This window comes from Protomyctophum parallelum, assembly GCF_964188405.1.
Source record: "Protomyctophum parallelum genome assembly, chromosome: 10".
Classification (NCBI taxonomy): Eukaryota; Metazoa; Chordata; class Actinopteri; order Myctophiformes; family Myctophidae; genus Protomyctophum; species Protomyctophum parallelum.
Genome location: NC_139704.1, coordinates 31,396,367 through 31,424,078, shown reverse-complemented (window position 1 = coordinate 31,424,078; position 27,712 = coordinate 31,396,367). Strand labels below are relative to the sequence as shown.

At 43.6% G+C, this 27,712-nt stretch overlaps 1 protein-coding gene across 1 annotated transcript; it reads left to right on the top strand.

The window, feature by feature from the left end:
- Nucleotides 1-341: 341 nt before the first annotated feature.
- Nucleotides 342-8,710, top strand: LOC310865189 (complement C1q-like protein 2; the record flags this gene model as incomplete). The annotated part of the gene is made up of 5 exons (XM_083774213.1): nt 342-486; nt 1,733-1,783; nt 2,285-2,326; nt 7,707-7,832; nt 8,430-8,710. The coding sequence occupies 5 exons, from the start codon at nt 342-344 to the stop codon at nt 8,708-8,710; spliced, it is 645 nt and encodes a 214-aa protein (XP_083630339.1).
- Nucleotides 8,711-27,712: the final 19,002 nt, after the last annotated feature.

Below are 27,712 nucleotides of genomic sequence, written 5' to 3'. Positions count from 1 at the left end.
TTGAAACATTGTAACAATACAAATTTTCTCTCATGGGGTCTATGCTGTCACAGACGGGGGTCCACAGACAAATAGATCATTTTGGGGCAATATGATAGCCAGTCCTCTGATCTACCTGAATCTACAGAAACTATTTTACCTTCATCTCTATCTTTCATCATCAGGAGCTGTGATGACTGCTGTCAAGCTGTCATATGCAGGCGTGGAATGGAAAAGCATGCTTGCATGGAATGCAGAGCATGTTCTAAATGTCTGCCAGGACAAAAAAAAAAAAAAGGTTACGGGTAGGCGGTAGCCAGGTAGTGTATATAAGATGCGGCTTGCCACAGCATCAACACCAAATGGATACTGCTGCCATGATCCTGCTGGTCCTCTTCGGCCTGTGTTCAGCCGACACCGACCTGCCGTTCCAGTTGAGCATCAACCACCTCGAGATCCAAGGACCGTTGGAGGTGAACCTCAACCGCCACTATGACCAGCTCACAGGTAAGGATGCTGGAGAGGCTGTTACTGTTACCACGAGGTTCTAGTGCTGCTTTTTGATTATCCATATATTTTCCCATTTTGACCGTTTTCAAGTTCAGATTAGCTTTAAAAAAAAACTATAGTGGGTTTAATTCAGTTTATTTAATTTATTATTAACCCTTATGCCTTGCTATTTTAATGATTTTACATACTGTAGGCCTACTAATATTCTCATATATCCTCTTCTGCCAGAAGTAGGCTACAAAGTAATGTATACATAAGCATGAGATTTGCAGATCGTAAAGCTCACAACGAGGGGCGGCATGATGCATTGTGAATTTATGAGTTTGACTTTGGAAATTGAATATATTCACTGGTGCGCAACACGTCAGATAATTGCTCTATACAAACCTATGAAAAAGAGGAATTAGAAACAGTGAAAACAGGCCGTTTATAGAGGAATATGGACAGTAAACCCACCCAAGAAGACGAAGCACTTTGACGAGGTCCATGCGTGGTGCGTGCAGTGTGCACTGCGCAGTCAGACCTGCATTCCTGAGAGGGACGGTCAGACAGCACAGCGCGGTGGCTGTGCTGCCTATCTTTATACTATAGCCTATACTAATCTATTCTACACTACACCATTAGGGTAACAAGACAACTCACCCTTTTTACCCTTTTTGGTGAGTTGTCCGGATAACTCAGATCTATAAAGAACTACACACATCATATTGGATTATTATCATCTTTACTGTGCTATTATTGCCATTTGCCAACATCAGCAGTAGGCTACAAAACAAAACATTGGATAGGGCAGGGGTGGGAAACTTTGATGATGGAGAGGGCCACTATATTTCAAACTCACTCCAGAGGGCCACAATGCAAAGGTAGCTGATCTACAAGCTCAAAACGTGTCGCGGTGCAATGCATTTTGAGCTTGTAGATCTGCTTTTTTGCAATTTTTTTAATTGGAATCCGGAAAAGTAATCTTTTTTTATTTAATTTCAAATACATTAACTTTATGATTATGAACTGAAATGCAAATATTGGACATAAAAAAAGTCATTAAGCTATTAACACATTAGACTGAAGTAATTAAAGCGGGTCATGTTCGCATGTTTGGAATGGCAGACGAGGACGTATTCTGTGTTACCCGGGCCTCGTCTGGACAACACATCAGTTTGTTTGTTTTCTCCGTTTGTTTGACCTGATGTGATTGTGTGTATTTTATCAATTAATTAATTAATTAACATTAATTCATTTTCAGAAAAGGACAACAAATCTAATGAGGTGGAAGCCCCGGGAGGAAGTTCTGCAGGTGAGATATAGGTTATAGATATTATATAATGTTATATTATTGCGGCCATAGAAAACCTGTAAGTCAGTCCGTCCGTCCGTCCGTCCGTCACGCCTCGTGACACACTCCATAAATGGCCAATACAGAATTCATTCCACATGTTGATCTGCCCAGCAGTCTGCCGTCACCCAGGCAGATGCATGGGGCGAGGTCGCTTCTCGCCCTCAGGGCGTCTACCTGGTATATTATATTGTATTATTGAAGAATGGGTGATCAGCCAATCAAATCATCGTGTTTGTGTTCATACAAACAGACAAAGTTGGGCATAGGGTGTGTAATTAAGTCACATTTTGGGTGAACTACTCCTTTAGTTACTTTAATTGATCTCAGAGAATAGATAAATGTTTTTGATCATGTATCTTACTGTACAGGTGATCCATAATGGAAAGCTTACTCACTCAACAGTGAAAGTGCATGAGTATTTACTGTATGACTAACTTAATGCTAATGTACTGATTTCAGCTCATCTTGCTGAGCTGACAAGCCAAGTGCAACAACTGTGGAGTAAGTATGTTTTATAAATATAATATATACTAACATATTATTAAGTATACATCATACATGTATAGATAGAAGTAGGAATTGAAAAAAATCCCAAAAGGTTCAATTAAATGGAGGACAAAGTACTCACATTTCCACTTTTTAATTGGCACACACTAGTAAATAAACGCTCCCCACACGTCTCAATATTTGCCATTGACAATGAAAGGGGAATTCAGGTCAAATGTCTGTGATGTGTTTTTCAGAAAAGGCTGAGAGCAACGAGAAAGACCTCCAGGTCCATGTTGCACTAGTTGCAGACCTCCAAACTAGACTCAGTACCAGTGAGGGCCATGTTGCAGACCTCCAGGTCCATGTTGCAGACCTCCAAACTAGACTCGGCACCAGTGAGGGCCAAGTTGAAGTTCTCCAGACCAGACTTAATGCCAGTGAGAGTCATATTGAGGGCTTTGAGACCAGACTCAACACCAGCAGTGAAGGTAATTTGATCCAGATGGTGTTCAGCGAATGCAAGTATAAATGTGTAGTGTTGAAAAGGGACTTACTTTGGGGTTAAATAGTTTGCACAAAAAATATTTATTTGAGCAATATTACACCCGAGTGTAATATTGCAATTCTACAACAGTTACCCTTAAAACTAAGAAAATCGCTGAAAAAATATATATGTTTAATGACATGAGATGTAGTCACTACGATCACAAATGTCCCAAGAAACTAGCTAGCCTAGCCACCGAGTTTGCTAGCGCTCTGGGAGAACAGAGCGGCTGAATTATTTGTTTTGATTAGGTGGTGAACAGTGCTGGTTTGATCCACGGCTAGAAACCGTTTCAACCAATCAGATTGCTTCCTCGAAACGACCTGTTGTAGAATGAGTAATTCATATTGATGGTACTGTCACACTCACAACATGTTACATTTAACCAAAGTAATGACTTTACCGTCTTCCACTATTAAATGTCAGTGAGGATCTGACCATTAAGGTGAATGAAAGATTTAGGTTTACAGTTGTCTGGATCCCCAAGGACCCTGTTTTTGCTGGAAATAGCAGATCTACAAGTGCACAACATGGCCCAGTTCAACACATTGCAAGAGATCTGTTATTTTTGCTCCAGAACAGAGGTACTAGGGTTCAAGTAATTAATGATAAATTATAATAAATCCAGTCGCTGCATTTGACAGACAGTAATACAATTCCATGGAGTATTTAACTCATAAACCAACTAAATGTAAAAAGCGGTACTCCAAAATAAAAGACTGGCTCAGGTGCAATTTCGCATGTTTATTTGTGAACGCTGACGCGTTTCGGCAGAGCCTTCTTCAGAAGACTTTTTATGTCAGTTTTTCTCAAACATTTTAATGTCAAGGACCCCCAAAAATATATGTAATTGGCCACCGACCCCGAGATGAAAATATGTTGTTCCATGGACCCCCCAGAAGCAAAGCAAAAAACGCACTCTGAAAGAATATATATTCAAAGATTTGCACCATATTTTCATGATTTTTCAAAAATAGCAGATCTACAAGCTCGTAGCACGGCACTCGTAGATCTGCACACTAACACCATCTGCTTAAAACACCAAAAGGGGTTCCCATTCCTGAATGGGTTAATGTTAGATAGGATGTTTCTGTGTGGATGTATGGGCTGTCAAGGCCCTGAATGGGTTAATGTTAGATAGGGTGTTTCTGTGTGGATGTATGGGCTGTCATCCTGAATGGGTTAATGTTAGATAGGGTGTTTCTGTGTGGATGTATGGGCTGTCATCCTGAATGGGTTAATGTTAGATAGGGTGTTTCTGTGTGGATGTATGGGCTGTCATCCTGAATGGGTTAATGTTAGATAGGATGTTTCTGTGTGGATGTATGGGCTGTCAAGGCCCTGAATGGGTTAATGTTAGATAGGGTGTTTCTGTGTGGATGTATGGGCTGTCATCCTGAATGGGTTAATGTTAGATAGGGTGTTTCTGTGTGGATGTATGGGCTGTCATCCTGAATGGGTTAATGTTAGATAGGGTGTTTCTGTGTGGATGTATGGGCTGTCATCCTGAATGGGTTAATGTTAGATAGGGTGTTTCTGTGTGGATGTATGGGCTGTCATCCTGAATGGGTTAATATTAGATAGGGTGTTTCTGTGTGGATGTATGGGCTGTCATCCTGAATGGGTTAATGTTAGATAGGGTGTTTCTGTGTGGATGTATGGGCTGTCATCCTGAATGGGTTAATGTTAGATAGGGTGTTTCTGTGTGGATGTATGGGCTGTCCAGTGTTGTACCCGAACGCGTTCAAAGAACGATCGTTCACGAACTTGTTCATATTTAGGGTGAACGTGAACTGAACGCACTGTATTTCTGTTTGATGAACGTCATTGTGAACGCGTTCATTTCTGGCGTGTGTGAACGTCACTTTTCCACGTTCAACTTTCGTTCAACCCTAACCCTGGACTGCATCTCTAGCTACTGCATGATGATCATGCACGCTGACAGACAGCAGACACGGTCCCAACTCAACACAAACACTGAGGAAAGTTGTTGTTGTTTGATTAAACATAATGTGCCACAAAAATAGCTTCCAATAGCTTAGTTGGTTATTATCGCGTCGAGGAGGTATACGTGTCCATAATATCGCCACGAACGGCCAACAAAAGACATCTCTCCTCCACAGTGAGTGAAGCGCAGTGATGCCTAATTTATTCTTCCTCGTACAATGTGTTACGTGCTGAATAGCTGATATACAAGCTCACAACGCGTCGCGTCCGGACACGTTGTGAGCTTGTAGATCAGCTATTTTCAGCATGCGGAGATGCAGGCTCTGAGAACATTCAGAAACTTTTGCCTTCACAATAAAATCATGAAAAACATTGCAGCTTTCACAAGTGAGCCCATATAGAGAAGGAACATAATTAAGAATATATAAAGAATATATATATATATATATAGAATATATAAAGAAGGAATTAATTTGGATAATGGTAATGAAGATATTGTAAACGTTGTCACTTAATTAATCCCAAAGGACTTCATTTGGAATAAAGTCTGCGGTTTTATATGGCTATGGGCTGTGGCAATAATAATAATACAAATTAAAAAAAAGAACGAAAAATAACTATAATAGTTCATTTTTTGGAACGATGAACTTTAGTTCAAATTCTTTAATGATGAACTATGAACGGAGCTAGTTCATTTAAAAAAAATTGAACTGTGAACTGAACTAGTTCCTAAATAAAAATAACTTTCCCAACACTGGGGCTGTCATCCTGAATGGGTTAATGTTAGATAGGGTGTTTCTGTGTGGATGTATGGGCTGTCATCCTGAATGGGTTAATGTTAGATAGGGTGTTTCTGTGTGGATGTATGGGCTGTCATCCTGAATGGGTTAATGTTAGATAGGGTGTTTCTGTGTGGATGTATGGGCTGTCATCCTGAATGGGTTAATGTTAGATAGGGTGTTTCTGTGTGGATGTATGGGCTGTCATCCTGAATGGGTTAATGTTAGATAGGGTGTTTCTGTGTGGATGTATGGGCTGTCATCCTGAATGGGTTAATGTTAGATAGGGTGTTTCTGTGTGGATGTATGGGCTGTCATCCTGAATGGGTTAATGTTAGATAGGGTGTTTCTGTGTGGATGTATGGGCTGTCATCCTGAATGGGTTAATGTTAGATAGGGTGTTTCTGTGTGGATGTATGGGCTGTCATCCTGAATGGGTTAATGTTAGATAGGGTGTTTCTGTGTGGATGTATGGGCTGTCATCCTGAATGGGTTAATGTTAGATAGGGTGTTTCTGTGTGGATGTATGGGCTGTCATCCTGAATGGGTTAATGTTAGATAGGATGTTTCTGTGTGGATGTATGGGCTGTCATCCTGAATGGGTTAATGTTAGATAGGATGTTTCTGTGTGGATGTATGGGCTGTCATCCTGAATGGGTTAATGTTAGATAGGGTGTTTCTGTGTGGATGTATGGGCTGTCATCCTGAATGGGTTAATGTTAGATAGGATGTTTCTGTGTGGATGTATGGGCTGTCATCCTGAATGGGTTAATGTTAGATAGGGTGTTTCTGTGTGGATGTATGGGCTGTCATCCTGAATGGGTTAATGTTAGATAGGGTGTTTCTGTGTGGATGTATGGGCTGTCATCCTGAATGGGTTAATGTTAGATAGGGTGTTTCTGTGTGGATGTATGGGCTGTCATCCTGAATGGGTTAATGTTAGATAGGATGTTTCTGTGTGGATGTATGGGCTGTCATCCTGAATGGGTTAATGTTAGATAGGGTGTTTCTGTGTGGATGTATGGGCTGTCATCCTGAATGGGTTAATGTTAGATAGGATGTTTCTGTGTGGATGTATGGGCTGTCATCCTGAATGGGTTAATGTTAGATAGGGTGTTTCTGTGTGGATGTATGGGCTGTCAAGGCCCTGAATGGGTTAATGTTAGATAGGGTGTTTCTGTGTGGATGTATGGGCTGTCATCCTGAATGGGTTAATGTTAGATAGGGTGTTTCTGTGTGGATGTATGGGCTGTCATCCTGAATGGGTTAATGTTAGATAGGGTGTTTCTGTGTGGATGTATGGGCTGTCATCCTGAATGGGTTAATGTTAGATAGGGTGTTTCTGTGTGGATGTATGGGCTGTCATCCTGAATGGGTTAATGTTAGATAGGGTGTTTCTGTGTGGATGTATGGGCTGTCATCCTGAATGGGTTAATGTTAGATAGGATGTTTCTGTGTGGATGTATGGGCTGTCAAGGCCCTGAATGGGTTAATGTTAGATAGGGTGTTTCTGTGTGGATATATGGGCTGTCATCCTGAATGGGTTAATGTTAGATAGGATGTTTCTGTGTGGATGTATGGGCTGTCAAGGCCCTGAATGGGTTAATGTTAGATAGGGTGTTTCTGTGTGGATGTATGGGCTGTCATCCTGAATGGGTTAATGTTAGATAGGGTGTTTCTGTGTGGATGTATGGGCTGTCATCCTGAATGGGTTAATGTTAGATAGGGTGTTTCTGTATGGATGTATGGGCTGTCATCCTGAATGGGTTAATGTTAGATAGGGTGTTTCTGTGTGGATGTATGGGCTGTCAAGGCCCTGAATGGGTTAATGTTAGATAGGGTGTTTCTGTGTGGATGTATGGGCTGTCATCCTGAATGGGTTAATGTTAGATAGGGTGTTTCTGTGTGGATGTATGGGCTGTCATCCTGAATGGGTTAATGTTAGATAGGGTGTTTCTGTGTGGATGTATGGGCTGTCATCCTGAATGTAGTGTTTTTCTACTCCGTAAGTGCTCCTGCGTATATGACGATGATGTCACGTGCATACCCTCTATTGGCTTAATATAATATTATGCTTTTATAATATTTAAACAGTTTGATAATGCTCCTCCTGTGTTGACAGACAAACCGAAGGTGGCCTTCTCTGTTGGTTTGGGTTCTGGACAAGTTGGACTGTATAGTTCTAGAACCACTCTGATCTACAGGAGAGTCATTACTAACATCGGCAACGCCTACAATACATCTACAGGTAGAGCAAAGGGTTTTTACTTAAGTAAAAGTATCAATACTGCAATATAGAACTACTCTGTTACAAGTAAGTCCGGAATTCAAAATGTGCTTGAGTAAAAGTAAAAAGGTACTTAAAGTAGTACAAGTGAAAGTATTCAATATGCAGAATATACGTGCCATTTCAAGTTTTCAAATGTATATATATATATTTCTTTTAAATAGCAGATCTACAAGCTTGTAGATTTGCTATTTTCAAATGGCCTAAATGTGGCTGAAGTGGTTAATATATATGTTTTGTAATAATAATAAAAATCTACAAAGTAACTAGTGACTAAAATCTTCAAATAAATGTAGTGGAGTAAAAGTACAATATTTATATCCAAGTATAAGTAAAAGTATTGGAAGTATTAAGTACACAGTGCTTAAGTAAATGTACTTAGTTACTTTCCACCACTGTGTGTTTCACATTGAAAGCAACAGTCCAGAGGAGATGAGGAAAGTAACCTCTTAACTCACACAACTTGTAGATCTGACGTTTTAAATTAAGGTTTGTATTTTTATAATTGTATTTTTTATTTCTATTAATGTAATGTGCTCTCTCATCTTGTGTTCTCAGGGGTATTCTCTGCGCCGGTCAGAGGACTCTATCACTTCACATTCACTGCAGCTAACGTGTGGTCATCAGAGCAGTTCTGTGTCTACATGTATAAGAATGAGCAGATACTCTTAACTAACTGTGGACACAATCGTGGAGGTTGGGAACAGTTATCTAGTGGAATGATGGTAGAGCTGGAGGAGGGAGACACTGTTGACATGCGTTTACATGGAGGGCAAAGGCTCTATGATAACAACAACAACCACTCTGTGTTCAATGGTGTTCTGCTCTATTCTATGTAACACTGTCTGGTACTGGTACCATTACTTTATAGAGTTTCAGTGTTCTATAAAGTAATGGTACCATTTCTTATGGTATCAACTTCACTTAAATAATTGTTGAAATAATCAGAACATTCTTGGGGCTTGGTGATGAAGTGTTCACCCGATTCAATGAATGATGGTGTTTTGCTCATTTTATCGCTACCGGTGATTTGATTGAGAGAGAATACCATCATGTATAATTTCTACATTTCTAGATTGGTAGTTTAGGCTTTTTTCTGTTTATTTAATGTGGTCACTTTGTCTCTTAAAGAGCGATATGCCAGCCAGTCCTCTGATCTACCTGAATCTAGAGAAACTATTTTACCTTCATCTCTATCTTTCATCAAGCTTCTCAGCGTTGTCAGCTTTTCATCTACTGTTTTCAATATGCTTTGAAAAACAATCTGAAATAATTATGAAAGTTTAAATTGTGTTGAAACATTGTAGCAATACAAATGTTCTCTCGTGGGGTCTATGCTGTCATTTTGGGGTCTATGCTGTCACAGACGGGGGTCCACAGACAAATAGATCATTTTGGGGTCTATGCTGTCACAGACGGGGGTCCACAGACAAATAGATCATTTTGGGGTCTATGCTGTCACAGACGGGGGTCCACAGACAAATAGATCATTTTGGGGTCTATGCTGTCACAGACGGGGGTCCACAGACAAATAGATCATTTTGGGGTCCTTGACATGAAAATGTTTGAGAAGCATTACGTTAAAGAGCCTCCATAATGTTCATATCCATCCTGTCAATAAACACATTGAAAAGCATTGTTGTCTGTTGTATGTTTTACTTTACAGGCGACACACACACACACACACACACACACACACACATACTACAAACACAGTGTTCTATTTCACCAACAGTCTGTGTTGGATTTTACAGTTACTTGTATTGTAAATTAAAGAGCCTGTTGTATTATGCAAATCACAGAGCAGAGGCTAGACGGTCAATGACACACATTTTATGACACTTTACATCACTTTGAAAACCCTTACGGGTCCTTATTTACACCTTATTTACAGAGGTAACATGTAACTTTCTTACATACAAAACCAGGGGGTCCCTATATAGCCAAGATTGTGGGAACCAAGGAAAGGAAAGGTACTATGTTTACCCAGGGTAACTGGACTAAGCTCAAGAACTTGTTTACAGGCAGGCCCTGCTCATAGAACATTTCATGGTAGGGGTTCAATGCCTTGCTCAAGGGCACTTCAGCGGTGGTAATTTTAACGTGCCGGTCCGGGGATACAAACTAGCGACCTTCCGATATCAAGACCGCTCTGCAAACCGTTCGGCCACCGCTGCCCCAAATGGACCCTTAATGTTAGTTCCGTTTGCACGCTCGAATCGATACTACAGCATACAGGGGCTTCGAAATGAAAACGGTATCAAATGAGGGTCCGTGGCCTCTGCGGCCTATGGCCTCTGTCTGTCTGTCTGTCTGTCTGTCTGTCTGTCTGTCTGTCTGTCTGTCAGTCTCAGGGCCGTGCAGAGAGCACTGCGCAGCGCGCACCGATTTTTGGGGGTGGTCTTTTTGTGGAGTCCTTCCCTTGTGCCATTTCATGTCATTGGTCATTCAAATAAGCAATATGTTCTCATGCTCAAGCCCCCCCTAGCCCCCCCTCTGCACGTGCCCACACACACACACACACACACACACACACACACACACACACACACACACACACACACACACACACACACACACACACACACACACACACACACACACACACACACACACACACACACACACACACACACACACACACACACACACACAGAGAGAATGTGATTAAAGAAAAGGGCTAATTTGTGGAGTGCACTGCCACCTGGTGTTTGAACACTTGCATTGGAAAACCAATGTGGGCCACAGCTCATGCACTTCATGAATCTTCCAATAGGTGGCAGACTGTCTCTATTATCATTTGCCATCATGGTAAGTACATCTCTCTCTCTCTCCACCCTCCACCCCCTCTCTCCCTCCCTCTCGCTCCCTCTCCCACTCTCTCCCCCCCACCCCTCTCTCTCTCCCCCCCACCCCCCCCTCTCTCTCGCTCTCTCTCTCTCTCTCTCTCTCTCTCTCCCAGGCCACAGCAGCATAAATGTGTGTGTGTGTGGGGGGGGGGGCGTGGGCAGGTGAATGGGTGGCCCACAAATGATATGACACCGTGACACAGACACCAGTGTTTCTATATAGCGCAGCATTTGGACACCTCGTAAGCTTCATGACAACCACCACAGATCAGTGCTGAATGATGTTTGTAAAACACCAACATCAATTTGCTATATGGCACACCTGATTCAACACACAGCTACTGTCTTTTACCACCTCAGAGCCATGACATTGTCACACAGTAAAATGTCAATGGAACGCATCTAAGTATTAAATCAATAGAAGCATGGACAGAATGCTGCAGGATTAGAGAGAACACTTGATCCCCTGATGTGTAAAGTGTTTGACAGGCTTAATGCATTTTTGGGGCGGGAACCCCTTTTGGTGTTAGCATCCCATGCTTTTTTTGTTCTTGCTTAATGTAAGTCGCTCTGGATTAAGAGTGTCTGCTAAATGCCTAAATTGTAATTGTAAATTGTAGCATTATGCTATGCTTTAGCTATTGGAAAATAGCAGATCTACAAGCTCATAGCACGCCACCGAGTGGCGCGCTACGAGCGGCGCGCTACGAGCTTGTAGGTCTGCTATTTCTTTTAAATCGAAGAACGACTGAAAACTGTCATTTTCAAAGACATTTTTAGAATCTGATCTCAGGTCAGAATGGCTTAATGCATGTCAAACAGTTGTTGAGAAAGGCATGTATACATATAGTAAAAAGAAAGGGGGAGGGGGGGGGGGAATACCTCAATGTTCATTTATTCATTCCAAATGGACCCATCAGGGTCAATTGGTTACATTTGTAACCAATTGAGGTAAAAGTAACCACCAGGGTTTTACTGTCTAGAGTGGAAATTGGTTGTAAATGTCAGTATGTACGCACGTACACGCACACACGCACGCGCACATGCACACGCACATGCACATGCACGCACACGCGCACGCACGCGACTGTAATAAGATGTGTCTGTCAATGTGAAAGAGGGTACAATTTAAAGATCATTCAAATACTCTCTTGTTCGAATCATGAATAGCTATTGAGAATGAGTTGTCAGAGTTGGCAGCTCATATTGACATATGACAATTGACATCCTTGGACAAGTAGCAAGCCGAGTCAGCAATATCAGCAATCTGATAAATTTTTGTTAAGTACTATAGCTGAAAATAGCACTTTATTGATCACTGCTCAAGGTTTCAAACTGGCAACAATGGCTCACATTCTAGTTCAATCCATTTTGGGGCGGGAACCCCTTTTGGTGTTTGCATTATGCTATGCTTTAGCTATTGAAAAATAGCAGATCTACATAGCTCGTAGGTCTGCTATTTTTGAAAAATTACTGACGACCGACATAGAGACATAGCTTTTTCAGAAAACTGTCAGGATGCAGAAGACATTTTTTAGAATCTGATCTCAGGTCAGAATGGGTTAAGTGAAGAAGTTCAAGGACAATGGATTTTGTCATGACAATACCTGCTGAGGTACAGTAGGCGTGATGGGTGCCTGTCACAGAGGATGCACGAAAGAGTCATCCTTTGTGTCTCTACACCAGTTCTTTTATGTAGTTCAAAATACTATGGAATTTATTGACACTGAAGTGGCAACACACCTTTAATAATGAATGAAGACTGATAACATATGGCCACACGTCATGGTCATATGCTTGAAGGTGATATTATGGAATAGAAAACTAATGAAGTATTATTATTACTCTGCCCCTTGAAAAGTGAGGGGAAATTATGGTGTATTATGTGCACCATATTGACACATTAAGGAGAGGGAAGCGAGGCTACTTGCGAGGCACAACAGAATTTATGCGCCACCATATGCTGTTTTCCGAGGAGCTAAAAGGGGCGACATTGTGGATCAGTGGATGATTATAAATGCCGTGTGAGGGAGTTGTTGTGTTACCTGCAGCACAAAAACACGAGAGAAAGCCCTGCAGTTTATGCGAGTTGGCTTCTCTGGGGGCACTTTCAGCATCTGCCTTATCCCATTCTGACCTGAGATCAGATTCATACGAGGTTTCCACTGGACACACACTGGTCTGATTAACCCATTCTGACCTGAGATCAGATTCTAAAAATGTCACAGTCGATTTTTCAAAAATAGCTAAAGCATACACCAAAATGGGTTCCCGTTAAGAATGGTTTAATTCCCAGATCTCTCTTCTCCCTTCCAATCTTATTGGACGATGAAGTTCACCTATACTCAAGATTTCAGGAAAGAAAAATAAATGTGTTAGTTAGTTTTTCAAGCAGCGGTGTCCCTCTTATAGTTGTGTAGTTCTGTTTGGACATTTGGCAATAATAGATGGGTATGCGCATCATGCATAAAGTGAATGGGAAATCGAGTGGCAATGTGACAGAGTGAGTTTAACGTCATTAAACGTCCTTCAATGCATTCGGATATGACTTTTCTGTGTGGATGTATGGGCTGTCAAGGCCACTCAGTAGGCGTTCCCGCATAACTTCCGGGTTTGATGATGATGTCACGCGCATATATATACCCTCTATTACATCATGTCACTGATGTTGAAGCCAGCACTGTTGCTTTCATTGAGTCTGGAGACTATACGTTGGCTCATTTCAGGAATAAACCGTGTCCAAGATTACACATGGTGGTCCGCGCAGTCCTCCGGTCTACAGTGTCGTCAAGTTGTGCCAAAAAGAAAATGGTTCATCTTCTGCACCATCAAAGCCTTCCCATTTAACCTTGGTGTAAAAGAGGTCTCGTTCATCAAGAAACCCGGACACCGTTACGTATCCGTTACGCATCTCATTTTACACATGTACGGCATATTACACCAGGCAGGCAATCTTTAGCTCTCAGACCAATTGGTCTCCAGGGAACAGCCAGACAGAATTTAAAGGTCCAGTCTATTTGTAATCTATTGAAAAAGACATGGGATGTGAGTGATCAATTCTCAACTAATCTATTTCTGCTTGATAAGGCTATATGGCTTCCTCCTCGCTAATCACCTTTTAGAACGCGATCGGTCACAGAAAAGACCGCTGATCTAATTAAGGTTTTGTGAACACAGCAACTTAACCCATTCTGAACGGGCACCCATTTTGGTGTTGGCATCATGTCATGCTTTAGCTATTGAAAAATAGCAGATCTACAAGCTCATAGCGCGCCACCGAGTGGCGCACTATGAGCTTGTAGATCTGCTATTTTTAGAAAAATCGAAGAACGACTGACATTTTTAGAATCTGATCTCAGGTCAGAATGGGTTGATCAGACCAGTGTGTGTCCAGTGGAAACCTCGTGTGAATCTGATCTCAGGTCAGAATGGGTTAAGGATATTATGTCATATATGTACCGCGTCCGCTCCTGCACTGCATGACCGATTATGTGTAATTTCCTCCATTTCCTAATTAAGGTATTTTAATGATTCCCTGTGCTATTCAACTCTGCTATTCTGTGCTATTCTGCAGAATGTCTATCTTTCATTTTGAGTCATTAAACATAGCAGCACTATATGTAAGTATATAGCCTCGGGAACCAGCCGTCCCCAATCCGTGGCCCATGAGGAGCCCATCTCTCCTGTTTCCTCAGCGTGAGGCGGCTGGGCATGAGACACTAGCAGAGACCGACCCCCAATCCACTTGATGCCGAGTGCTGAGCAGGGAGGCCTTGAGTACCATTTCTCCATGTCTTTGGTATAACTTGACCTGCATGCAGGTATTCCTTTTTTCCATGTTTTTTCAAGAATCTGCACCCATCGACTACAGAGAGTATATACGCCAAGACTCCCCCTGAGTAGAGCGTGCCTTCTCCGATCACCTTTTTTGTTGGGGATTGAACCCCGACACTAACGGTTAATAATAATAATAATAATAAACTTTATTTATATAGCACCTTTCATGACATGCAGCAAGAGAAAACAAGTCGTCTGAACACTTTTGCAAAGCAAATAGGTCTGAAGATCAACCAGAAGAAGACTGATGGTGCTCAACATCCCAAACCCCACACCAGTACACATAGAAGGAATAAACCTACCCACAACAGAACATTTCACCTACTTATGCAGCGTAGTAAAGTAAGTCACGATGGAGGCGCAGGTAGCGACATCACAAGCAGGATCAGCAAGGCCAGAAACACCTTACAGAGGCTTAAAGGTTTTATGACATTCATTTTCATTTATTTTTCTTTTTCTTTTTTCTTTTAGGTTTTATGACCTCAATTACACCCATAAAACCTGAACTTTGAACATTCAGTGGATTTTCTGTGGTCTGAAGTTTTCTTTGGGGTTTTTTGGGCCTTTTGAGCTACAATGAAAACAGGCAACACAGTGAAACAGTGACATCTGCTGGCAAATCCCATTGACATATATGGGATTTGCAGTAAGTGATGTCACTTACTGCCGGCAAATCAGAGCACCTGTTTGAGCCAGAAAACCCCAGATCACAGAAAATCTACTGAATGTTAAAAGTTCATGTTTTTTGGGTGCAATTGAGATTAGAAAACCTAAAAAAAAACAAGAACAATTCCAAAACCTTTTTTTTAATGTCACAATCCCTTTAACAACGTCTGTAAGTCAGCCCAGTACAGCATCGACACCAAACTTAGACTGTACCAGAGCTGTGTCCTTGTCTACCCTGCTATACGGTTCTGAATGTTGGAGAACGACAGAAAATGATCTCCACAAACTGTCAACCTTCCACACCAAAAGCTAAAGGAAAATCCAGCGGATATTCTGGCCCAAAACCATCTCCAACCAACCAACACCTCCTTGATCTGTGTAAACAAGAAAACATGGATACCATCCTCATGAGAAGGCGGTGGAAATGGATTGGGCATGTAATACGTAGAGAACAAGGCAACATCACCAAAACTGCACTTCACTGGACACCAGAGGGCAAACGCAAAAGAGGAGGGAGGGCAGAATCCATTTCTTGCTGCAAAAGAGGCCGACCCAAGAACACCTGGCGTAGGACAGTGGAGGGAGAGCTGAAGACCCTGCATCACACCTGGGGATCTATAAAGACGCTGCAGGCCCAGGGCAGACTGAAGTGGAGATCCTTTGTTGCTGCCCTACATGCCAGCCGGCGTAAAGGCCAGTAAGTAAGTACGTTTCATGACATGCAGCGCAAAGTGCTTTACAAGGCAAGGCAGAGAAGAAACAAGAACAAAATAAATAAAATATCATTAAAACAGAGTCTAACGGACCTATAGGCAAATCATTGTGTGATAGGGACTCTTTATTTTTGAGCAGTGCTACCAAATATGTCCATCCGTCCCCATGTATGTATATTTCCAAATGAGCACGGCAATAGCGTTGGTTGACCACCAAGTGTCACTGTTGAGCAGCCTAACACGCACGCACACACGCACACACACACAGACACACAGACACACACACACACACACACACACACACACACACACACACACACACACACACACACACACACACACACACACACACACACACACACACACACACACACACACACACACACACACACACACTTCTGGGGGGAACATTAGCCGATCTACAAGAGGTTTTGTGTACAGGGGAAATAAGAGCAGAACAAGTACAGAGTCAAAGGTCAAGTTTACAAAGTATTGAGGGCTTAAGTCGTTAAATGTCTGGAAACACACATTTAACATGAATCCAATATGTAGTGGATTCCAGATTCCATGTTTCATCTCGCTATCAAACGTTGAAGACCCGTGCCGTTATACCACAAGGCCACTGAGCTGGTTGGTACACAACGCTATGTGAGGATGTCCCGTGCCGTTATTACAAGGCCACTGAGCTGGTTGGTGCACAACGCTATGTGAGGATGTCCCGTGCCGTTATCACAAGGCCACTGAGCTGGTTGGTGCACAACGCTATGTGAGGATGCCCCGTGCCGTTATCACAAGGCCACTGAGCTGGTTGGTGCACAACGCTATGTGAGGATGTCCTGTGCCGTTATCACAAGGCCACTGAGTTGGTTGGTACACAACGCTATGCGAGGATGTACCGTGCCGTTATCACAAGGCCACTGAGCTGGTTGGTACAGTACACAACGCTATGCGAGGATGTCCTGTGCCGTTATCACAAGGCCACTGAGCTGGTTGGTGCACAACGCTATGCGAGCGTAACGTGGTTAATAGTGCTTCCACTTGCCCAGGCATTATATTGTATTCAGTGATCCAGTGTTCTCTGACTTTAAGAGTTCAGGTGGTTGCCTTTAAGGAAATGACGTAACCTACCGCACTTCCTATTTCATACTGGCTTTGAAAGCGGTAGGTTGTGTTTATTTTGCTCTGCAGATTATTTTATTATTTTATGTACCCAAAGTTGTTAAGACACATACTGTGTTTTCATGGTACTGTATCTGCTTTATTTCCAGCAAATGCAATGTGGAAAACGTATACAAGTGAGAGCAGAGCAGTGATTGCCTCGTTGTCTTTTGTACAGAATAAATCTACTCACTGCTGAGATCCTGGTCTATGGCGCTTCATAACACAACGCAAGATCACGTCTGTTACACGAGGATGTCCCGTGCTGTTACCACAAGGCCACTGAGCTAGTTGGTGTACACAACGCTATGCGAGGATGTCCTGTGCTGTTATCACAAGGCCACTGAGCTGGTTGGTATACACAGCGCTATGCGAGGATGTCCCCCCTGATGTCAGCCTCGATCACGACATTACGAGCGCACGTGCAGGCTCATGATGGGAGATCCCAAACGCTGAAAATGTGATCAACGGTAGTTAACGTTGTCACGATCGGCGGTAAGGGCCGACGCGTGCCTAAAGCTGATGTGATCATGAAGACAGAGCAAGGGGAGGGGATGGCGTTCCAAAACAGAATTCAATCATGTCAGCTGCCACTCAAAAAGATGCTGCCCAGACGTGCTATAGGCTGCATGGGGAACACATCAGATAGGTTTTAGATTGTGACGCTCAAGCCTTTGACCACAATACAAAGAACATAATGTAGCGTAAGGCAGTGTTCAATGGATGCCACTGTAACAAGTTGAATGGCGTGGACCCTCTCTTTCAATTTAGAGAAGAGTTGGCCTTGGCTACTAGTAGTATAATAATAATAAAATAATATATACGATTTATATAGCGCTTTTCTGGGTACCCAAAGTCGACATTTTTATTAGAAAAACAAATTTAAAAGGTTTAAACGGTTAAAAACTAGAATATATATATATATATATATATATATATATAGTATATGTAAACTCTCCCTATGTGACCTATGACAGACGAGAGAGAGAGAGAGAGAGAGAGGAGAGAGAGAGAGAGAGAGAGATAGAGAGATAGATAGAGATAGAGGGAGAGAGAGAGAGAGGGAGAGAGAGAGGGAGAGAGAGGGAGAGAGAGGCAGAGTAAGGACAGAAACTGAGACAGAATGAGAGAGAGAGAGAGAGAGAGAGAGAGAGAGAGAGAGAGAGAGAGAGAGAGAGAGAGAGAGAGAGAGAGAGAGAGAGAGAGAGAGAGAGAGAGAGAGAGAGAGAGAGAGAGAGAGAGAGAGAGAGAGAGAGACAGAGAGAGAGAGAGAGAGAGAGAGAGAGAGAGAGAGAGGGAGAGAGAGAGAGGGAGAGAGAGAGGGAGAGAGAGGCAGAGAGACAGAGAGAGATGGAGAGAGAGAGAGGGAGAGAGAGAGAGGTTATGTAGGCCTACTCAACTGTATAACAAAAAAGTGAGATAATGAAGGGACAATTAAATCCCGTCACAGTAGACATGTGACAGGACATCAAATGAGCCAGCTATGAATCTCATCTTAACCGCTATAACCCTACCGTAACCCTATAGATCCAACCACCAGAAAACATGGCCCATCCGTTACCGTATAGCTTCAAATCCTATATCCTAATCACACAGTATAGGCTACATTAAATCTGCATAAAGCAGATTAATATTTTCTCGTCCACTGTCTCTTTGTGGTATCATCAATAGAGCTCCATTGATCTCCGAAGACGACCGCTCTGCCAGGAGATTCCCCCAGACGCCCATTGTGTGCGCGCCGGACAATTCATCCCAGCCACAGATTGACAGACAGACGCCCCAGTGACGTGAAAGGCATTATTGAGTGTGTAAGCAAGGGAGAAGAAGAAGCCACCGCCGAGACAAAAGACACACCGGGCAGACGTTGTGTTGGAGACTAATACTATAGAGAAGACTCTCCTGTGAGATGTGCACAGGACTCTGACACCGATAATAGCAGGAGGCCATGAGGCAGGTTCACAAAAGGCATTTATAGCTGGAGATGAGCCAGTGTTGGGAGATAATTTCTTCTGCCATTAAGAACCCTATTACCGGGTGTAGAAGCAAGAGCCACACCTGACAGGGTTCTCTCTCTGTCTGTCTGTCTCTCTCTCTCTCTGTCTCTCTCTCTCTGATGGAAACCATTGTTGAAGGAACCGTTTTGCATTTAGATTTCCCAGAGTAAAAGAAGACGACGACTCTCCCCTGTCGGTTGAGAAGTTACTTTACGAGAAAACACTTCCTAATGAGTCTTCATTCAGGTGATTATTTTCTGCCATACAAATGTTACAACTGACTCGTGATAGATTGTGATTGTTTTTCCTCTATTAGCCCACAACACCAGCGGTATATTTGTGAACTCCATTCAAAGGAATGTGCCCTGGCAGGCAGTATGACGTCATGGTGTCTTCGTGGGCTGGCGTGGTGCTCTGATGGAGAGGCTGGCTGGACTGATGTAGCGGTGCCCTCTCTGGCTGCTGGCAGCAGGGACGAGTGTTAGAGAAGCAGGGGCTGAAAGCCTGAAATCCTGTAATCCAGCACTTTTAGACAAAAATAGCGAAAATAGCAGATCTACAAGCTCACAACGGGACAGCTTGTAGATCAGCTATTTTCAGGGGGGGAACCCAGCAGTGTTTATCTACAGGAGATGCGGTGTAACGACATGGATTTAAAAATAAAATAAAGTCAACGCAAAATGCTGCGTTCGAGTTCAGGAGACTTCGGGGGGGATAAAAGCTATTCTCCTGAATGCTGCCTTCCAGTATATGGAAAGGAAATGAAAGGAGAGTAGGGCATTTTGCATTTCTTTCACCGTATATGCTGCATTTGTGGTCTGGTTAAAGGGCAGTTGTTTTACAGACGGGTAAAAGGGCAGGGGCTGAAGCCCCCTTTGATGTCGACGTGTGCCACGTCCCTATAGCTGGCGTGGATGGAGGTATACAGACGATGCCCGTGGCTGAATGGAGGCACGTTTGGCTCATCCACAATGGGAAACGACGCGCCACATGTTCAATATTCTCTGCATCGATAGCAGCCAGACTGAGTGTCCCTAATAGCGATGACATCAGGGAAACGACAGTTTTCTACCTCTGGTCTGCTTTGAGGCCGGACTCCAGAGAAGAAGGGAAGATATGACCTCATGATCAGCTCTGTAGCAGTGGCCGGAAAACTGTGTTCTTCTGGATGTGAAGAAACACGGGGAAGGTTGCCGTATATATTGACATAACTCAGGTTGTTCATTCAATGTACAGTAGTACAGTGAGGTAAACTAAACCCAGTACGAGAATTCTAAAAAAAGCTAAGGGCTAACAATACAATGTCACTCTGCAGCGCCCCTCTTATCAAGCTCTGAAATGCACACGTAAATAAATAAACGTGCTTCTCGACCGAGACGTTTCATAAAATGTGCATGAACAATTGATGTATGAATGGGAACGACTTGCTCCAAGGCCTCCTCCACACAGTAAAATCACAAGTGTTCATTTAGCCCTGAGAGTGTACAGATGGAATAAAAAATGAACCCAATTATGTTACAATTCTGTACACTCTCAGAGTCAAATGAACACAGATTCCTCTTCAGTGGTAAAAGTGTGGATTGGGTATAGACCGATTCCGTAGCGGTCTCATGGTCGCAGCCTACGTATTTCCTGTAGGCGGACTCAATGTAGCTGCGGGGATAAAACCCTCACCAGGCGCACCTCTTCCACTACAGTGAACGGCAGAGTGACTGATGTTAGTTTGCCTCAAACTTTACTCCTTTACCTACTTTTTTACTAACACTAACATTACAAAGATGCCCAGAACATCGGGATGAACCTGTGTAGTTTATGGCTGCTCCAACAGTAGTGGCAACATAAAAAATAAAATAAAACGGAATGTCTAATATCCACCGCGGTGGCTGAGACCAGAGCCATTGAGTAATGGTTGAGACGAAGCAGGGAAAGATACATAACGCCAGTCTTACCCAATACCAAATCTTTCTGTTTTATGAACACAAGGCTGCTGTATTTTATACCTCATACTAAGCATTTAAAGTATGAGGTATAAAGTACACTGGCGTTATGTATCTTTCACTGCTTCGTCTCAACCATTACTCAATGGCTCTGGTCTCAGCCACCGCGGTGGATATTAGACATTCCGTTTATTTTTATTTTTTATGTTGCCACTACTGTTGGAGCAGCCATAAACTACACAGGTTCATCTCGATGTTCTGGGCATCTTTGTAATGTTAGTGTTAGTAAAAAAGCAGGTAAAGGAGTAAAGTTTGAGGCAAACTAACATCAGTCACTCTGCCGTTCACTGTAGTGGAAGAGGTGCGCCTGGTGAGGGTTTTATCCCCGCAGCTACGTCAAATCCGCCTACAGGAAATACGTAGGCTGCGACCATGAAACCGCTACGGAATCGGTCTATACTTCAGGGGAGTAGCTAGGGTACGTTTGATAATGCCTGGAAAAGAATGCTGCTATAGTTCTCTGCTGCTACCTCCCACACCACAGATATTATACATTTATCTAGACTGCCAATTAGGAAGCAGCGGGTTGCCACTGTTTTCCTGAGAGCAACCGACAGCCGGAGCTACTTATAGCTGAGGTGCAGGGTTCTCGTTGCCTGCATCATGAGGTGATACTAATGGTGCTTGTCCTTCACTAAAGGTGGCCTTCAGAAGCAACTGAACCACGACATACAACAGGGAGCGCATCCTGCATGCCCCCGTAAAGGCTATAACAACACCTTTGTCCTTAGCCTGTCAAAGATGTCCCCTTCCTATAGCTTGTCCGTGGACTCCCGTAGTGCAGGACAATGACAGCGCTGATATCACTGACGGAGCGGAACAGTGGCCAAAGATCACTCTGCTAACACAGTCCCCCCCCCCGGGGCTGGTGGTGGGGAAAAAACCTGAACAGTGACTTTATCTTTTGTAGGTGAGCTGGAAATGTCAGATGCTCTTTTCATGACCCCCATCAAACACAAATTGGTCTAAATTAATCTCTCTCTCTATATATTTTATATATATATATATATATATATATATATATAACACACACACACACACACACACACACACACACACACACACACACACACACACACACACACACACACACACACACACACACACACACACACACACACACACACAAGCTTAATGCCAATATTTATATGTCAATATATTTAGTCTGGGGGCATGTGGGCATGGCTGAGAGTGTAATGTGTACATGGTCCAATAAGGCCTGCATGGCTAAATAGCGTTATTCGGATAATAACGGTTTGGTCAACTATTATTGATGCTGATAAATGGATCTTATTTGTCCAGCTTTCATTTATTTCTGCAGAAAAGCCGGTGACTTTAGGGATTACCTAAAGCTGGTGGACGTAAGATTATATTGTTAGTTGGCTTATATTAAACAATCGTATAAGCTTTGATCCGTAATGTAAACATGTGTTATTATCGGATGGAGATGCAGCCTGTTGAAGGTGTTATCTTAGCAGCTTAGCGTGCCACCGAGTGGCGCGCTATGAGCTTGTTTTGTTGAAAATGTGCCTTAAATTTGGAATATATTTTTTCAGAACGAACGTTTTTAACTCAAATCTTTGCTTCTGGAGGGGTCCCTGGAACAACATATTTTCAGATGGGGGGTCGGAGGCCAATTAATTACAGATCATTTTTGGGGTCCTTGACATGAAATATTGAGTGATATAGGCCTATAGAAGCATAGTTAATTCAGAAAACTGTCAGGATTTAGAAGTGATTTTTTTCCAGGCCTAAATGGGTTAAGTAAAACATGTCAGTACTTTTTCCACCACTGCACCTCAGTGGCCCCCAAACCCCTCAGTGGCCCTCAGTCTCTGCTCCCCAAACCCCTCAGTGGCCCTCAGTCTCTGCTCCCCAAACCCCTCAGTGGCCCTCAGTCTCTGCTCCCCAAACCCCTCAGTGGCCCTCAGTCTCTGCTCCCCAAACCCCTCAGTGTCCCTCAGTCTCTGCTCCACAAACCCCTCAGTGGCCCTCAGTCTCTGCTCCCCAAACCCCTCAGTGGCCCTCAGTCTCTGCTCCCCAAACCCCTCAGTGGCCCTCAGTCTCTGCTCCCCAAACCCCTCAGTGGCCCTCAGTCTCTGCTCCCCAAACCCCTCAGTGGCCCTCAGTCTCTGCTCCCCAAACCCCTCAGTGGCCCTCAGTCTCTGTTCCCCAAACCCCTCAGTGTCCCTCAGTCTCTGCTCCCCAAACCCCTCAGTGGCCCTCAGTCTCTGCTCCCCAAACCCCTCAGTGGCCCTCAGTCTCTGCTCCCCAACCCCCTCAGTGTCCCTCAGTCTCTGCTCCCCAACCCTAACCCAAAGTACTGCATGTCACCTCACTTATCACCGCAATCTCAGCAGCTCCTTCACCAGCTGAGACATGATGGCTGATGCGTAGGCTGGGAGTTAACACTTAGAACGCCATTGGCCGAGATCTACGTCAATTAAAGCTCATTATTTAATAAAACCCTCAACGCCAATGTAAAATATACATTTTCAGGAAATTAAAGAAAACCATATATTTTGAAAACAAAGCATGATTGCCTCATCACCGTTGGTGTTGTATATATACTGTACTGTATTGTCGATTACTTGCACGAGAGGGGGAGAGGTGGTGGAGTTAGCTGCTTTAGCAGACAGTTTGAGGGTCCAATGGAGTCAATAGGTTTTGTCAGAAGCGCTTTTTAATACATTTCAGTGGTTCAAATTTGTTTTAACCAACACATAGACCTAAAGGGTGTTCAATAGCATTGATTTATACAAAATGTCCTCCCGACTGCATCAATATGCATAATAACACAGTTTAACACACTCAGTACACCAACATTTGTGAATAACTTGTGTGTGTGTGTGTGTGTGTGTGTGTGTGTGTGTGTGTGTGTGTGTGTGTGTGTGTGTGTGTGTGTCTGTCTGTCTGACAGTTATTCCCAAAATACCCTTTGTGCCACAAATTACCTCTGTTGTGCCTTTGCTAATGTAATCTCTTATTCAATCAATATATTAAATTAATTGGGCCTGGCTGAGAGACACTTTTCATGCCAGAGAGCATCTATAGCGATAACTCCATAATCAAACTTAGCAGTTTAATACGGTCTAGGGAAATGTGTTTAAATGACTTTCACAGGCCTTGTTCCCTGCAGTGACGCGCCACATCATCACCAGAATGCAGTATTAACCCATTCTGACCTGAGATCAGATTCTACAAATGTCTTCTACATCATGACACTTTTCTGAAAAAGCTATGTTTCTATGTCAGTCGTTCTTCGATAAAAAAAAAAAAACAGCAGACCTACAAGCTCATAGCGCGCCACTTGGTGGCGCGCTATGAGCTTGTAGGTCTGCTGTTTTTCAATAGCTAAAGCGTGACATAATGCTATAACACCAAAAGGGATTCCTGCCCTAGAAAGGATTAAGTGGGCTTGTTTTCAGAGGCGTCTCCCGTCCTCTAATCTGTCAAAGCCTAATGGTTCAATCAGGCAGCGCTGAACGGGGTGAATCACCACTAGTTCACTGACGACCAAGTCAATCTGTCAGTGTGGGTGAGGAGGAATGCTTTTATCTCATCTCGACCTGAGGACCATTCTATACAAATGTCTTCTAAATCCTGACAGTTTTCCGGTGAAAACCCTATGTTTCTATTATGTCAGTCGACCTCAAACATTTTCACGTCAAGGACCCCCAAAGTTTTATGCAATGTGCCGCCGACCCCATCTGAAAATATGTTCCCTAAGGAGTCTTTATACAGTGAGCAAGTCTTTTTCTGTCAAGTTTTCCTCTATGTTTGAGACCACAGCTCCTGTAGTCAAGGACCAAGAAAGGTGCAACCGTTTTCTCAGTGCTTCGGCGTTCTAGCCGTGGTTCAAGCAGCACCACTCCACACCTAATCAAAACAAAGAATTCAGCTGCTCTGTTTTCCCAGAGCGCTAGCAAACTCAGTGGCTAGGCTAGCTATTTTCTTGGGACATGTGTGGTCGTAGTGACTACAGTACATCTGTCATTAAAAATAATGTTTTTTTAGCGATTTTCTTAGTTTTAAGGGTAACGGTTGTATAATTGCAATATTACACTTGAGGGCATGATTTAACGTCATTATTAATATTATTATTTTGAGTCTGCCACATTCACTAAAGTGACTTGATTTACTTTCAAAGGACCTGTCAGCTCAAACCCAGAATGCAATATTTTGATTTCAATTAGTGTTAGTGTTAATTCAATTAGTCAGTGTCTATTAGGGTCAATTAGTCAGTGTTAATTAAATTAGTGTTATGTGTTATGAGATGAGTCATCCACACTTAGCAAGAAACCCATGGGCACTCATGTGGCGGAAGATGTACTCACATTTTATACTTAACCCATTTAGACCTGAGCTGGATTCTACATTCTTGACAGTTTTCTGAAAAACCTCATGTTTCTGTATGTCATTTTCATGTCAAGGACCCCCGAATATATATATATAACTGTAACTGGCCACCGACCCCCATCTGAAAATATGTTGTTCCAGGGACCCCTCCCAGAAGCAAAGATTTGAGTTAAAAACGTTCGCTCTGAAAGAATATAATTATATTCAAAGATTTGCGCCACATTTTCACGATAAAAAAAAAAATAGCAGACCTACAAGCTCGTAGTGCGGCACTCGGTGCCGCGCTATGAGCTTGTAGATCTGCTATTTTTCAATAGCTACAGCATAACATAATGCTTACGACCTCAAACGGGTTCCCGCCCAAAATGGGTTAAAACAAGTATACTGCAATATAGAAATACTGGCAGTAGTAAGTATTGGCATCAAAATGTACTTAAAGTACCAAAAGTAAAAGTAGGCGTGAGCCACTGATGGAAAATGCAGGTTTTCATAGTGAACTGTGACCTATGGTCGCAACAAAGTAACTAACTCAAGTTTTGAAATACTTGTAGTGGAGTAAAATTACAATATTTGGACCCGAGATGTAATGGAGTAGAAGTAAAAAATATCTCTCCTCAGACGAGCCCTCCATCGTCGCCTCCAGTCATCCTGGTTCTCCATACATCCGGGCCAGCTCATCGGTGCTTTGAGTCCTGCATCTTTCTTGAGTACATCCACATAATGTTAGTGTGGGGCGTCCTCGTGACTGCATGGTGACCATGTGTTGGTTCCCACAGCACCAGTTTGCTGGCTGGGAGCTCTTGGTGTCTTTGGCAGTGTGTCCTCCTGCGAGTCTCACTCTCCTGGCTGCTATTTTGCTATTTAGAAATACTCCAGTAAAGTAAAAGTATACCTCCAGCCTTACTTTCTATAACTCAAAGAGGAGCTCTCCAGGGTGCTGAAGCTGTGGAGGGGCACGCAGGGAAGAGGAGCTCTCCATGGTGCTGAAGCTGTGGAGGGGCATGCAGGGAAGAGGAGCTCTCCATGGTGCTGAAGCTGTGGAGGGGCATGCAGGGAAGAGGAGCTCTCCAGGGTGCTGAAGCCGTGGAGGGCATGCAGGGAAGAGGAGCTCCAGGGTGCTGAAGCCGTGGAGGGCATGCAGGGAAGAGGAGCTCTCCAGGGTGCTGAAGCCGTGGAGGGCATGCAGGGAAGAGGAGCTCTCCAGGGTGCTGAAGCCGTGGAGGGCATGCAGGGAAGAGGAGCTCTCCAGGGTGCTGAAGCCGTGGAGGGCATGCAGGGAAGAGGAGCTCTCCAGGGTGCTGAAGCCGTGGAGGGAGCTTGTAGATCTGCTATTTTTCAATAGCTAAAGCATAACATAATGCTAACACCAAAAGGGGTTCCCGCCCAGAGTAGAACCGCTGCTCCTTCGCCTGGAAAGGAGCCAGCTTAGGTGGTTCGGGCATCTGGTTAGGATGCCTCTTGGGCGTCTCCCTAGGGAGGTCCTCGACGCACGTCCCACTGGGAGGAGACCATCTGGTTAGGATGCCTCTCGGGCGCCTCCCTAGGGAGGTCCTCGAGGCACGTCCCACTGGGAGGAGACCCCGGGGCATCTGGTTAGGATGCCTCTCGGGCGCCTCCCTAGGGAGGTCCTCGACACACGTCCCACTGGGAGGAGACCCCGGGGACGACCAAGGCGCAGTTGGAGGAAACACATCGACTCACTGGCCTTGGAACGTACTCGGGATCCCCCAGGAGGAAGTCACTAATGTTGCTCTGGAGAGGGAAGTCTGGAGCTCTCTGGTGGAGATGTTGCCCCCGCGGCCTGACTACGGATAAGTGGTTGAAGATGGATGGATGGATGGAGACATATTATAAACCTACATGCCCACATCTGTGCAGCAGATAAGGGTCTGCCCAGGGAATTCAAAAGTGTGATTACTGTGGGGGGGTGAAAAGCTATTTTTGAAACAGGCAGTTCCTGCCTAGTGGCGCAGCCGGTTTAGTGCAGTTACCATATGGTCCTTGTGAGTCACAAGGGGGACCCGAGTTTGTGACTAGTCTCATCATCATGACTCGCATCATGACTCGCATCATATGTCCCATCCTCTCTCTGCCCTCGGAAGCTGTCTCACGCTTCTGTCTAAATCATACTTGGGCAACTGGCGGCCCGGGGTTAATATCAGAATACTGATATTGTTGATATTTCAGACATACAAACATGAATCGCTTTAATTACTTCTAGTCTATATCAGTAGCTTAATGCCCTGTATTAAAATGTTGTCTTTTTAT